General features: G+C 35.6%; 1 protein-coding gene and 1 pseudogene across 1 annotated transcript; both read right to left on the reverse strand.

The window, feature by feature from the left end:
• Positions 1-480: 480 nt before the first annotated feature.
• Positions 481-2,098, reverse strand: LOC129882623 (anthocyanidin-3-O-glucoside rhamnosyltransferase). The gene has a single exon (XM_055957002.1). The coding sequence runs from the start codon at positions 2,055-2,057 to the stop codon at positions 642-644; it is 1,416 nt and encodes a 471-aa protein (XP_055812977.1). The 5' UTR covers positions 2,058-2,098; the 3' UTR covers positions 481-641.
• A 2,666-nt stretch (positions 2,099-4,764) lies between these two features.
• On the reverse strand, positions 4,765-15,488 carry LOC129883580 (GTP cyclohydrolase 1-like; annotated as a pseudogene).
• Positions 15,489-15,940: the final 452 nt, after the last annotated feature.

Below are 15,940 nucleotides of genomic sequence, written 5' to 3' on the forward strand. Positions count from 1 at the left end.
ATTTTGTAATCCCAAACTTTGGGCATATATTTGTCATTACAAAGTTAAGTATTATGTTTCCAGTTTTCTTATCCTATTGGCACCACCATGTATATATTTTTATTACAATTAAATTTCTACTCTCTATTTAATATTCTACCCAATCTATATATTAAAATACGACCCATCCCATTATGAAGATCCATTAAACCTGACTTACATCCAAGGCATCAATACAAAAGAGCGCCATTAATGTCGAGAGAAGCTTCAACAAAAAATAAGTTCAAGGAAGAAAGACGATCATTAATGTGATTAGATTATTATAAAAATAACCTGGAATTTGTGCAAAGTGGTATTCCTTCTCCTTGGTGTCATTATTATATGGTAATGGTATATATAATATTTTATATATTATACTTAAATAAAATCATTAAAAGCAAAATATTGGTTCTTCACATCACCTGGGAGGAAAAAAGAAAAAAGAGAAAAGAGAAAAGCAAGAAGCAAAAACACAATGCCAATTTGACATTATGCTGATTGGTGATGAAAGTGAAAATACAAAAGCGGGTACATTGGAAAATGCTTAATTGATGGTAATAATGCCAACTATACTAGTATTACAATACTGAAAGGTGAATGAGCATTGACATATCTTAGCTTAGTTACTTAGAGACCTTAGCCATGACCATCATTTCATTAACTAAATCCTCAATAAACTTGCATTGTATATCCTTATTCAACAGAAACTCCTTCCATTTCTTCTGATTTTCCCTACATAATTTACCTGGGTCCTTGTCAACCTCCACCATCACCATCTCCACAGCTTCTTTAATATCTTGTTTACCAAAATAGCCATCTTCATCCCTCCTATTTACCTCCACCCCAGCTTTCATATCCCCACTCACTAGCTTTGCATTCAAGAACTGATCACCTTTCTGTGGCAACATAACAACTTTACAATCATTCACTAATGCCTCTATAACTGAACTGAACCCTGCATGACATACATAACAACCTACATTAGAATGTGCAAGTATGTGTTGTTGCTGCACCCAACCTGAATGAATAATCCCCCTTTCTTTCACTCTCTCCATAAACCCTTTTGGTAAAACTCTGTTTAGTTCAGCTGAGACATCAACATTAGCTGGAAAATTCAAGACAAGAAAGAAAGGGAGCCCTGTTTCTTCCAAACCTAAAGCTAGTTCTTTTATCTGATCATCATTCAAGAATGTTTCACTTCCGAAAGAAGAATAAATAACTGTTCCAGTTTCAAATTTGTTTAACCAATTAGCCCATCTCCCTTCCAATTCCCCTGTAGGTGGATCAGGGACTACTGGTCCTACTAGAAAAACAGGTTTCTTGAACTGTGATTTTACGTATTCTATGTAAGGGCCTTCCATTTGAGAACAAGTCTTGGCAAGTATAGCAGAGCATCCTTTGAGTCCTGAGAGTACGCGGTCGTATACAGTAGGACCTCCATGGAAACTCTTGAAAATATATAGAAAATCTTGAGCTTCAAAGGTTTTGACTGAGGTAACAGAGGTGTGAGGAAATCCAGGTGGAGGTTTTTTCATGTCTTCAAGAGATGGATATTTTTTGGGTTGAAGAACTCTAGCAGGACAAGTAAGAAAAGCAGTGGAAAGTGCAACAAAAACAGAGTAAAAAACAGTCTTGATCCCTAATTCATCAGCCATTTTAGGGAGCCATTCTTGAGCAAAATCAAAGAGAACAAAATGGGGTTTGAGATTAGAAAGTAAAGACTTGATTTGTGGTTGCATTTGGTCTAAAGCAACTTTGAGAAATTCAGCAGTTATTGGTGTCAATTCTGCAGTACTTTCAGCACCAGGAGGTAATCCTTCAACTTGAGGAAGAGTGAGAGGGACAATATGAGTAGTTGGAGCAGAATTCAGCATAGATTTGACTCTGCTTGCATTGCCAGATGCAGTGAAAAATGAAATTTTGACATCATGAGAGGAGAGCTTGTTAGCAAGTTGAACAAATGGACTAATATGACCAAATGCATAAAAAGGGAACATAACTACGTGAAGAACGTCATTTGAGTTCCCATTGATCTCCATAATTAATATTGAGAGCTAGTGCGGTTGACTATACGAAGAATTACATATATATATATAGGAGTACACAAGAAAGTAAAAACATGTGAAGAATGGAGGATTGTAGAATGGTAGGTAGGATGAACGGTGAGCTGATGAGCATTCCATAATGGTCTCGTGGCCGAACCACCAATCAACAGAGTCTCGGTCATAAATAGCCACATAATTATGATTTGTTTTTTGTTTTTTACCAAACTCACTTAACTAAGTTTTTTCAACGGAAATATCACAAAACTTTCACATATATATTAATTCTATTTATATTTTTAAATAACTACATATCTTATCACCAATTAAGAGTTTTCTATCATATATTAAGGTAGATACATTTAGATACATGTATTTTTACTATTAGAAATACTAAAACAAGGAGAGAAGTGAGCGAGATGGAGAGAAAAGTGAGCGAAATAGTTATGTGTCCCAGTTATATGCGAATTACACTAGATACATATAAATACAAATACACACTACATACATGTATTTGTATGTATCTGATGTGATTCACATGTATCTAGGATACTAGATACATATGAGAGTGGTGAGCGAGATGGGAGGGAGACGAACGAGATTTGTCTATTTATCTCGGATACATGTGAATCCACTTAGCTATAATATATCTAGAATAAATTATACATAATTTTGAATTCATGCATCACAAGATATATATATGTAACTAAACATATATGAAAGCACCAAAATCTGATAAAATTTGTAATATTACAAACTAGACTGTATCTAAGTAATTAGCTCCTAAACTAGTAGGATTTTTGTAAATTTCCAAAATATAAAATTCATAATTATCGAAAAACCTAACTTTTGGATGAGTGATATTTTTTTTATTCTATATTTTAACTTCTTTTTTTTTGGGTTTTATAGATACAGCCCCAATTAAAAGAGGGCCAATCCGATCTGCAAAGCAAATGAATATAAGTCAAATTTAATATGAAGAGAAAAGTGAGATTGTTATTCATTCTTTATCATCGAATTTTCAAACTTTTGTTTTTTAAAAAAGTGTAATTTATGTGTATTATGAAACACTATATCTTGTTAGATAATAAGAAATTAAATTTTGTGGAGTAATAGTTACTATTAGTACTACTAATTATCAGTGAATCAGAAGATTATTAGTGCATAAGTAATAATATTGTGATTTTTTTTTTCAATTCATTGGCATTTTTTAGTTTTATAATTGAGTTGTTTTCCTAGAGTATTTTATAGGAGATTTTGATGAAAGAAAAAAGGCATGGATAAGGAGATAAATACTCATACACAGAGCTCTAAGATAATAATCATTATCAGTTTGGATAAAAATCTTGAAAATACGGATGCAAAATGCGTCATTCGCTGGTCTTTAATTTTATACTTCAAATATGTGATCTTTAATTTTTGTCTTTCACTAATTTAAATAATAATAAAGATGGCCAAAAATACCTTGATATTAAAAAAAAAAATTGCATGGCAAAAACATGTAGTTTAATCAAATATAGGTTTTGTACAAATATATGGATAGGAGGGTGTGGAGGACCACATTAGGGTAGAACGTTAGTACATAGTCTCGTTCTTTCTATTAGTAGGCGCATTAGCGCACTATAATTTCTTGTGCTCCGATTTCTATTATTATCTATCATTTTCTGTGTTTTGATTAATCTATTTTATCTATGTCGCTCTCGTTATTTGCTTTTCCATATATGCCTTATCTAACCTCTTTCTATGCTTTTATTGAGCCGTGGATCTTTCGAAAACAGCCATCCTACCTTGGTAGGAGTAAGGTCTGCGTACACTTTATCCTTCCCAGACTCCACGTTGTAGAATTTCACTGGGTTGTTGTTGTTCGTATATAATCAGTGTACGAGAATGTATATTGTTCTGAGATGATAGTTTGATTTCTAAAGCAAAATTGGGGCGTAAGTGACTTCACCCTTTTCGTCCAAAAATTTGGGAGAAAGGAGTTTTTGTAGGACCAAATTTCTTTTCCTTTATCAAATCACGTTACAGAAATAGGGAACTCTTGGTCAAAGTTTTTCTAAGGTTACTGGCTAAATGGAGACGTAGAGCTATGTATGTATAGGTGAAGCAGCATCAGAAACTAAATTCCAGTTCCATTTGAAGTGGCTGTGCTCTAAGACCAAAGTAAATTAACACAGTAACATGGAAAACAAAACAGTCCCTCCGTCAAGCGCTCCGGATCAGCAAGATCACAATATATTTGGAATTGCAATGAACTCAACCCAGAGATTTAGAGTAACATAAATATAGCTAGTAGCAGAAACTTTTGATTAATCAATAAGAAGCTATATATGTGGCACCAAGTATGACACATTGAAGATCAAGGGCAAGGAGTAGAAGGTTACCGTGTATAAGCCCTTGTTTATGATACACTAACAAGGATGAAAAAATTAATAGAATATTTGATGTCCATGTTGTATTGTATTGCTGTAATAGTATAACATTCTTTGATGTCATCGTGAGTCTGATATGCTCGTTGGAGGATGGGCAACTATGCTCGTTGCAGCCTGTTTTAAAAATGAATTTTAGGCTTAACTCAACCCTAAAACTTAGCTCATGGGTAAGAATTGTTCAAGTCCACGTAAGGAGACAACAACCCATTCCCTCAACCAATCTGAAACTCTTGACACAATCTATATATTTCCTTATGCAGAAGACGTCATTTTCATGAAGAACAAAAGTTTGGAAGGTTCTGCAAAAACTCTGCCCTCGCAGTAGGGTCACTGGAAAAACGACCCAACACAACAATTGTAGCTGTACTGCTCCCAAACTTCTCAATTCCTATAGATATCATGCATGTGTGACTTGCTTCCACAACTACCATTATATTTTCCCCTAAAAGCAATGAAATAGTCTCCGCGATCTGCCTGGTAAGCCTCTCCTGTACTTGGAGTTTGAAGCCATAAATGTTGGGTTTAATTGATAGTTTGAATGGGAAATTGAGGGAAAAAGAAATGGAGAGAAAAAATGATTTGTTCTCTCTTGCTTTATTAAATAAGCTTTGGTCCCACATATGTGGTGGAAATGAAAAGTCTCCTTCTTAAAAGAAGAAGCACTCATTTATGTTGCTAAAGGGTCAAGAAGAGGGTCTCCCCTCGCGCCGTCGTCGTCGTCGCTCGCTCGGCTCGGCTTCGGCTTCGGCTTCGGCTTCGGCTTCGGTTGCAACCTTGTCCGAAAAGTTACAAACCTTTTCTCAACAGATGCCTTTTCTTAAAAGGTGCAAACAGTCTATATATGTCTCTTAATCCTCAGAATGTAACATACGAATTTTTCCTGAAACAACATCTTCTTCTTCTTCTTTCTGCACTTCCTAAAACTCATGTGATATACAACCATCAAGTAGTTCGCAGTCACCATAATTTGCTATACCGCTATTCTGGTGAGTAAATAGTTCTATCCTGGGAGGAAAGATTCCAAAAACCTTTGGTACATTGAGGGGAATAATTTTCTTAAGGACACACTGTGCATTCAGTGGCTCGGTTTCTTGTTGATATATAATTTTACCAAATACTGTTCTTATTTTCTGTTCTGGTTCTATCTTTTATTTCAGATTCTGTCTTTATTACTTTCAGAAGTTTTTTGTTACTGTTTAATATTTTAAATACAGTTTTCTAACAATCTTAAGGAAATTAACGTTATTTTATTTTTCTGATTAAACTGTATTATGTTTTTGGAGACTAAAACTTGTGTAGTTTTCTACTCCGTATGAAATAAATATTCTGACTTGAAGAGTATAAAAACTTCGTTGGAATATTAAAGTTCATACTTGTACAACGATTTGAAGAGTATAAAAACTTCATCGTTGTTTTTTTTGTAAAAGGTCTGATATTTTGAAATATTAAAACAGTTTGTCTATTTTGACAGTGAAAAGAAATGACAAGTGATACTGTTACTACTTCTGCGACTGTTGTTGCAACAAGCCGTGCTTCTGTGCCACCGGCAGAAAACTAGGAAAATTTTCTGGAGCCAACTTCAAAGGATGGCAGCAAAGGGTGTTCTTTTGACTTACCACTCTTGGTATGCAGAAGTTCACCAACGAAGACCCTCCTGTGCCCGCTGCTGATATGCCGGCCAATGAAAAATTTATGATTATTGAGGCATGGACACAAGCAGATTTTCTATGCAAGGGCTACATCCTAAGTGCTTTGGATGATGATTTGTACAATGTCTACAGTGCTGTGAAAACTTCTAAAGAATTGTGGGATGCACTTGAGAAGAAGTACAAGACTGAAGACGCATGCTTGAAAAAATTTGTGGTTTCTAAGTTCTTAGACTATAAAATGATAGATAGCAGAACTGTTGGAATCCAAGTTCAAGAACTACAACTTATTTTTCATGACCTTATTGCTGAAGGTATGATAGTTAATGAAGCATTTCAAGTGGCTGCGATGATAGAAAAGTTGCCTCTTTCGTGGAGAGATTTCAAAAATTATCTAAAGCACAAGCGTAAGGAAATGAAGTTGGAAGATCTTATGATTCGTCTCAAGATTGAGGAAGATAATAAAATAGCAGAAAAGAAGTCGTGTGGAAATTCAACAATTATGGGAGCGAACATCGTTGAAGATGCTGCTCCAAAGAATAAGAAAAGGAAGCAACCTTTTGGAAAGAATCAGGAGCAGAACAAGAAAAAGTTCAAGGGCAATTGTTATAATTGTGGGAAAGTTGGCCATAAAGCTCTAGATTGTCGTCTTCCAAAAAAGGACAAGAGAAAGGGACAAGCCAATATGGTGGAAAATAAAGAAGGTATAGATGATCTGTGTGCAATGCTATCAGAATGCAACCTAGTAGGTAATCCCAAAAAATGGTGGCTTGATTCGGGAGCTACTTCGCATGTGTGTGCAATCCGAGAAGCCTTCTCTACTTATTCCCCTGCAGCACCTGATGCGACGATCTATATGGGAAATTCTGCAACTGCTAAGATTGAAGGATATGGGAGAGTATTTCTAAAAATGACATCCGACAAGGTGGTGACGTTGAACAAAGTGTATCATGTTCCAGAAATGCGAAAGAATTTGGTGTCTGCCGGCCTTCTTATAAAAAATGGATTCAAGTGTGTTCTAGTTTCAGACAAAGTAGTTGTCAGTAAGAATAAAATGTATCTAGGAAAAGGCTACCTCACTGAGGGTCTTTTCAAACTAAATATAATGGTTGTTGATGATAATAAAGTTCAAGCTTCTTCTTACTTACTTGAGTCAAATAATTTATGGCATTCACGTTTAGGACATGTCAATCATAAAACCTTGCGAAAACTGATTAATTTAAATATATTGCCTAACTTTGATTGCAATAAATCAAAATGTCAAGTATGTGTTGAATCTAAGTATGCTAAGCATCCTTATAAATCTATTGAAAGGAATTCTAGTTCCTTAGAATTGATTCACATAGACATTTGTGATATGAAGTCTACACCAACTCGTGGTGGAAATAAGCATTTTATAACTTTTATTGACGATTGGACTTGATATTATTATGTATATTTGCTTAATAGTAAGGATGAAGCAATTGATGCATTTAAGCAATACAAAAACGAAGTAGAAAATCAATTGAATAAAAAGATAAAAATGATTAGAAGTGATAGGGGTGGAGAATACGAATCTCCTTTTGAAAAGATATGTTTAGAATATGGAATTATTCATCAAACTACTGCCCCTTACACACCTCAATCAAATGGAATTGCGGAAAGGAAAAACCAAACATTAAAAGAAATGATGAATGCTTTATTAATAAGTTCTGGTTTACCGCAGAACTTGTGGGGGGAAGCTATCCTTACAGCTAATCGAATACTTAACAGAGTACCCCACAGCAAAATACAAACTATTCCATATGAACTATGGAAAGGAAGAAAATCCAACTTGAAATATTTCAAAGTGTGGGGGTGTTTAGCAAAGGTCCAAGTTCCTTTGCCCAAAAGGGTAAAAATTGAACCAAAGACCGTGGATTGTGTTTTTATTGGCTATGCTACAAACAACAAAGCTTGTCGATTTTTGGTTCACAAATCGGACAATCCTGAAATTAATGTTAATACGGTAATTGAATCAGATAATGCTGAATTTTTTGAAAATATTTATCCGTATAAAACTAAATGTGAATCCTCAAGTGAAAGATCTAAACGACCAAGAGAAGTTGAAGAGGAAAGTAAACCAACCGAAGAGGATCCAAGGCGTAGCAAACGTCAAATGATATCTACTTCCTTTGGACCAGATTTTGTGACATTCTTGCTTGAAAATGAGCCTCAAACATTTAAAGCTGCAATGTCTTCTTCTGATTCAACATTTTGGAAAGAGGCAATCAATAGTGAGATTCAATCAATTTTGAATAACCATACATGGGAATTGGTTGATCTTCCTCCTGGAAATAAACCTTTAGGATCAAAATGGATATTTAAAAGGAAAATGAAAGCTGATGGCACTATTGATAAATATAAGGCAAGACTTGTGGTCAAAGGTTATAGACAAAAAGAAGGTCTTGATTACTTTGACACATACTCGCCGGTAACAAGGATAACATCTATTCGGATATTAGTGGCACTTGCAGCTGTATATGGTCTTGAAATCCATCAAATGGATGTTAAGACGGCTTTCTTAAATGGAGAATTGGAGGAAGAAATTTATATGGAACAATCTGAGGGTTTCGTAGTTCCAGGTAAAGAAAGGAAAGTGTGCAAACTTATTAAGTCACTTTATGGACTTAAACAAGCACCTAAACAATGACATGCGAAATTTGACCAAACAATGTTGACAAATGGATTTAAGATTAATGAGTGTGACAAATGTGTTTACATTAAAAATACTCCAAATTATGAAGTCATTGTTTGTTTATATGTTGATGACATGTTGATAATGAGTAAAGACATTGCTGATGTAAATGCTACGAAACATATGCTTGCTAGCAAATTTGACATGAAAGACTTAGGGGTTGCTGACTTGATCTTAGGAATTAGGATCCATAAAACTCCACAAGGTCTAGCATTATCACAGTCACATTATATTGAAAATATACTTGATAAGTTTAAATATTTAAATTTCAATGTTGCAAAAACTCCAATTGATGTAAGTTTTGCACTTCAAAAGAATGAAGGTAAAAGTGACTCACAATTAGACTATGCACGAGTTTTGGGAAGTTTGATGTATATTATGAATTGTACACGACCAGATATAGCATGTGCTATTAGCAAGTTGAGTCGATTCACGAATAATCCTAATCAAACTTATTGGATGGAAATGAAACGAGTCTTGGGGTATTTGAAACACACCCAAAACTATGCTTTGCATTATAATAAATATCCCACAATAATTGAGGGATATAGTGATGCAAACTGGATCACCGGATCATCTGAAGTTAAATCCACAAGTGAATATGTTTTCACCGTTGGTGGAGGAGCAGTGTCTTGGAAATCATCAAAACAGACATGCATCGCCCGCTCTACAATGGAGTCTGAATTTATAGCTTTAGACAAGGCTGGTGAAGAAGCTGAATGGCTTCGAAATTTTTTGGAAGATATTCCATTTTGGCCCAAACCTTTGGCACCCATATGTATACATTGTGATATCCAAGCGACAATAGGGAGGGCAGGAAATGTTATGTATAACGGAAAATCGTGTCACATTCGACGGCGACATAATACTGTTAGACAACTACTCTCTAGTGGTGTTATCACTATTGGCTACGTAAAGTCAAGAGATAACGTATCAGATCCACTAACAAAAGGCCTATCTAGAGAGGCTGTTGAAAGATCATCAAGGGGAATGGGGTTAAGTCCTAGGACAAGTCAACATGGCGGTAACTCTACCTAGTAGACTGGAGATCCCAAGAACTAGGTTCAAAGAGATCAAATAAAATTATGATTGGCGGTTCAACATTGTCAAATAACTCAATCCATTCTCGTGATGATGACAATGTTCAGAAATAAAGGATAAAACCTTAAGGTTTTTTAATGAGTTAATAAAGCTTTAAAGGTTTTTTAATGATTATCTAAGTCTGACGGAAAAATGACTAGATAGTATGTCTATAGGACTACACGTTTAGAAATCACCTATGTGAATGTGAAGTATAAGCCGCTTCAAGGGGAATGACAGCAAAGGCCCATTCTCTATGCATTCACGAAATCAGGCGGTGTTCATGGCTGAAACGAACACAACCGTGAGAACTATAGATGGTTGATGATTAATTGTGCGACTTATGTTGTCTAGTTATACAACAAAGTTCGACGGTTCAAAGATATCGCATCTACTGATTGATCGAGTATTTCCTATATAAGTTCACTATGGAAAGTTCAAAGGGAAACCTACTTATTCAGATGCAATTAATCTTCGCTTGTATATCACACACTTATTCATGCATTCCTTTATCTTGTAGATATTCCCCATTCATGTGGGAGATTATTGGGTTTAATTGATAGTTTGAATGAGAAATTGAGGGAAAAAGAAATGGAGAGAAAAAATGATTTGTTCTCTCTTGCTTTTTTAAATAAGCTTTGATCCCACATAGGTGGTGGAAATGAAAAGTCTCCTTCTTAAAAGAAGAAGCACTCATTCATGTTGCTAAAGGGTCAAGAAGAGGGTCTCCCCTCGCGCCATTGTCGTCGTCGCTTGATCGGCTCGGCTCTGCTTCAGCTTCGGCTACGGCTACGGCAACGGCTACGGCTACGACTTCGACTTCGGCTTCAGCTTCGGCTTCGGATTTGGATTTGGATTTGGATTTGAATTTGGATTTGGTCAATTGATATGATTGATTGATAATCTTTTTGGACCAAATTTTCTTTAAATTTTAATTAATTAATATTATTTATTTATTTAATTAATTAAGTGAAAAAATCCTGACCCGCGACCCGTTTCTTTCCCGGATTAATTTAAAATATTTGCCTCCGTTTTTCCAACAGATTTTTGAAAGGTTGCAACCTTGTCCGAAAAGTTGCAAACCTTTTCTCAACAGACAAATCTTTTCCCAACAGATGCCTTTTCTTAAAAGGTGCAAACAGTCTATATATGTCTCTTAATCCTCAGAATGTAACATACGAATTTTTCCTGAAACATCTTCTTCTTCTTCTTTCTGCACTTCCTAAAACTCGTGTGATATACAACCATCAAGTAGTTCGCAGTCACCATAATTTGCTGTACCGCTATTCTGGTGAGTAAATCGTTCTATCCTGGGAGAAAAGATTCCAAAAACCTTTGGTACATTGAGGGGAATAATTTCCTTAAGGACACACTGTGCATTCAGTGGCTCGGTTTCTTGTTCATATATAATTTTATCAAACACTGTTCTTATTTTCTGTTCTGGTTCTATCTTTTATTTCAGATTCTGTCTTTATTACTTTCAGAAGTTTTTTGTTACTGTTTAATATTTTAAATACAGTTTTCTAACAATAAAAATGTACAACTGACTGCAATATGGTTCTTCCAACAGCATCAACTCTATCTGAAGAGTAATATGCACAACACCTTGAAAAGGAAGTAAATGATATTCACATAGAGACCAGAATGGTAAACTGAGCTCAGAACAGATAAGGTCCTCAGTATAGCCAACCTTACCACAAGGACTTGGATTATTAATTCTACCTCGAAGAAAGCCATTTAGTTTTATCTCCAAATTAGAGTTCCTAAAATTCATCAGCCACTTCAAGAAATGACATGGAGTACCTATAAGATCATTCCTGGAAGGATCTTCCACCAAAGACCCAAGTATTGAAACCACTGCATTTGTCATTGCTGAATGTGATTGTTCCAACTTGTTACAAGACTGAGAAGGACACCATGATTGGTGAGCAACCCCAGGATGGGCATTTTCTTTGCCTATGCCTCTGAATTTCAGAAGATGGAAAAAATCAGTTCAAATGTTAGCCTTCTCTTCTTTAAAAGCACCAGAACCTGAGCTGACTAGTATCTTCACCCATCCTTGGTGAGACGTGTCTGGCAAGGCTGATTCAAATTTTGGATATTGAATATGCAGACATTGCAAAACCACAGCAACACCCGTTGGCTTGATTCCATGCTGCAAAGCAGTGCAAATTTCATCAGCAAGACGCTGTGGAGCTTGGAGCCTTTTAGAAAAGATATCAGCCACACGAGAGAGATTGCTTAGTCCTACAACTCTTTGCCCAGATGGGACATAACCAACATGACACTGAACCTGGAAAGGAAGCAAGCAAGACTCACAGTAGGAGAAAAGATCAAGATCACGAACTATCACAAGTCCCCCTGCTCCTCCTGCTTGACCACTCCCACCTTCCATCCCAGCTTCAGGGAATAAAGCACTATGAACAACATCGTTCACTTTTTGTTTATAACCTTCATATAGCAACAAAAACATGAAAGTGTTTATATAACAAAAAACTGTGAAAGCAAACAATGATATTTAAAGCATTACCCCCATCAATTCACCACAACAGAGTTTTCTATTTTCTTTTGACAGTGAATATCTCCATCTTACTCCTTTCCAAACTTGAATGTCAACTTTTCATGTGTGTCCATTTCCACGTAAAAATGATTTTTTAGATAGCTTTTAAGGATGTCAATTATTGCTTCTTCTTTTAATCCCCGACAAAAATCAAAAAGTAAACCATGAATTCCACATGCTCCAACTTATAGTAAACATCAAAATTCAATCCTCACCTTAATGTCCATTGATGTTAGTAATAACATCAAATACAGTTTTTTCATGTTTACCCTTGTGCAAAATCAAGAGACAGACATGCAAATATTTTTGCAACTGAGCTAAAGCTACAGATTTCTAAGTGTCACATATGTTTGTTCTAAGACCATTTTATTTATTTATCTTTTTGATAACTGAGAAATCTTTGAGAGGTAATGGTGCACTATTCAGAACTCATTGGATAATGGATCTGCCCCTATAACCTTCTCTACTTAAATTCTATGCTTTTTTCTGGCAGAAAGGTTTAGAACTTGTGACGTGTGTCTAACCCCCCATCACAAACTGCGTTTTTATCACACCTCCTGTATTTTGTCATTATTAGTAGGCATAACTCTTGTTTCTCCAAAATAAATTATTACTCACCCAAAGAAAACAAATATAGTGATTTTAGTCTGATGCAGTGCTGTGAAAGACGATTGCCTTGTCGCCTATGGCGAGGCGACCCTTCATCGCCTATTAGCTTTGTGGAGGGGCAATCTTCAAAAGGCGACGCCATGGCGACAAAGGCGAAAGGCAACAAAGGAAAGAAAGGCGTCGCTTTTTGTATTTTGTTTAAAAAAAGGCGACCAATTTAGGGTTTTATGAGAGCATTTCAAGGTATCCAGTTAGACCTAAAAGTTAAAAGGTAATTTTAGGGTTTTCTTTCCAAATTTGCACAATTGTACTCTTAGACTACGACTGCGACTCCAACCAGTCGACTCGACTAGAGAGAAAAAAACACGTTCTCTCTTTGCGAGATCCAAAAGTGGAGAAGGCATAACATTCTATGGGTACATAGGATCAAACGTAAAGTAGTGCTCTCTTGGCAGAGTTTTAGGCGGTAACACATTTCTTGCCTTTCGCCTTTGTCACCATTGTCACCATGGTGTCGCCTTTTGTATTTTATTTAAAAAAAGGCGACCAATTTAGGTTTTTAAGAGTAAAAAGGTAATTTTAGGGTTTTCTTTCCAAATTTGCACAATTGTACTCTTATACTACGATTGCGACTCCAACCAGTCAACGCGACTCCAGCCAGTCAACTCGACTAGACTTCTCTGGCGACTCCAAAGTCCAACCAATACGTATTTCTTCTTTTTCTTCTTCCTCTGTTTCTTTTTCCTTCTTCTTCAGAATTCAGAGTTACTTCTACCTCTGGTTTTTTCTCACTGATTTAACTTTTGTTATGTTTTTTTTCTTATTCAAGTTCTAGATTTTTTGTATGTACAATTTATTGTCAGTTTATGAAATTGAAATATTTGCTAATATGTTGTTGCTATTGAGATTTGATTATTTATACATGCTATAATTATTTTAATTTTTTAGTATTAATTGGCACCACACTTCAAAAAGGCGAGCGACGAGTGGCAAGGTAGACCCTTGTCGCCTTTTGTGGCCTTTCGCCATCCAAAACAATGGTTTGATGGATAGAGCCAGATCTACAAGAACTATTAAAACTTCAGTCTATCTCTTTCGTCCCTATGCCCATTTATATGACTGAACTTAAAAATAAGCAAAATAAAAGATATGACTGAAATGTTATTTACAAAAAAAGTAGTCTCACCTAGACTATTTGTATGGGGGTAAAAATCCCGACCTTGGTTAGGCTGACATTAATCTAAACTCTTGGAATCATGATTGAAAGAGAGACCTCGGTATGAATGAGAAGCCTGTGGAGGTTGTTCATATTCTGGACCATGATAAACCCCAGAGCTAGGAGCTCCCCGTAGATAACTAATGAAGTCTCCGGATCCGACTAACACCACCTTTGGCCAATAGAAAGCGATATCTTCAAGACCAGACTCTGTCTTACCCGAGGCGTATAGCACAATGATAACAAAACTGTCACTAATCTACTAAAACTTGTGCTGACCTGTGGCCACGTGATAGTTCTCAAGTGTAATCTAGGATAGGCTTTTAATAGGATCTAGAATAGCCTTATTGTAAGTTTATCCGAGTGATTTTTTCCTAAAAATAAACCCTTGCATGGGAGTAGAAGATATCTCATCTTTCTCATTTGTAACAAGCTATCTCAAGTTCTAAATAAATAATATCTCTTTCTCATCTTTGCTCTTCAAATCTTGATATTATCAAATAATTTTACATTAAGTCTTTAACATTATTTATATATGCTTTTGTTATTATCTCTTAGCCGAAAAACAAAGGAAACATGATCAGACTTAATTCACTTGCCTTGAACCCCATTTTATAAATTTTAACTTAGTTTACATCCACAAGATATTTCCGGTAAACAGTATTATATCGTGAAAATGACAAAGCTTAGTCACCTAGTTAAGCCAAATGAGACGACTGATTGACAGAGCATTAATTATTGTAGAATCTTCACAAAAGAACAACTTCAAAGGGTATAATAAGACAACAACTTTAATATGAGTGAACCTTACAAGAGTGGTCGAGAAATGGCATGTTTTATTTCTGAGGCAAATCAAATAGTATGAGATCAAAATAGTTAACATGCAACTTTTACGTGCCTTTATTATTGTCTTCAGTAGTTTCTACAAGTACTTGATTCAATAAAATGAGGATAAATGTGAGCATGCAAAACAGAAGACCAACAAAGCTAATACCAAAAAAGCGGTCACCTTTTGTGGCTTCTCATAGAGCTTTGGCAACCCGATAGGGAGTTTTGAGAATACCTTCCCTATTGATATCTTCACCCAAACCCTGCAATGGGACTTTCACAACATCCGCAATACAGTCCACTTTATTATTACCAAAACTCTCCTCGTCTAATGCCTTCATTGAGGGAATATAATAGATCCTACCACCCCAATCACGACTGATGATTTGAAAAAAAAAGAAGTCTTTCACCTAGAAGATATATCAACCTAAAGATTCAAAATTTAAGACAACCAAATGAGAAAAAAATACTCACCATCAGAAATTTCTACATACCCACCTGGATGAATTATAGAGATATAAAAAATGAGATTAAATGAATACCCAAAAAAAATACAAAAGGAAGGGGGAGTTTGGGGCTGTAATTGACAGAAGAAATGAAGAGATATTGTGGGGATTCAGAGAGAAGGGATATTATAAGTAGAAAAATTAGCAGGTCTAGAGAAACGGGATATTGGAATGAGTGGAAGACCTTACATTTATTTGGCTTCACTAGTGTATCCGAATGTTCTCTTTTGCCTGTTCACTTCAAGTCGCCCTATCATAAAAGGTTAAATAACACCTGTCAATTAGAT

The sequence above is a fragment of the Solanum dulcamara genome, chromosome 3, assembly GCF_947179165.1.
Source record: "Solanum dulcamara chromosome 3, daSolDulc1.2, whole genome shotgun sequence".
NCBI lineage: Eukaryota > Viridiplantae > Streptophyta > Magnoliopsida > Solanales > Solanaceae > Solanum > Solanum dulcamara.

Coding starts and splice junctions, on each gene's coding strand:
- LOC129882623 (XM_055957002.1), bottom strand. CDS start 2,057: ATGGAGATCAATGGGAACTCAAATGACGTTCTTCACGTAGTTATGTTC.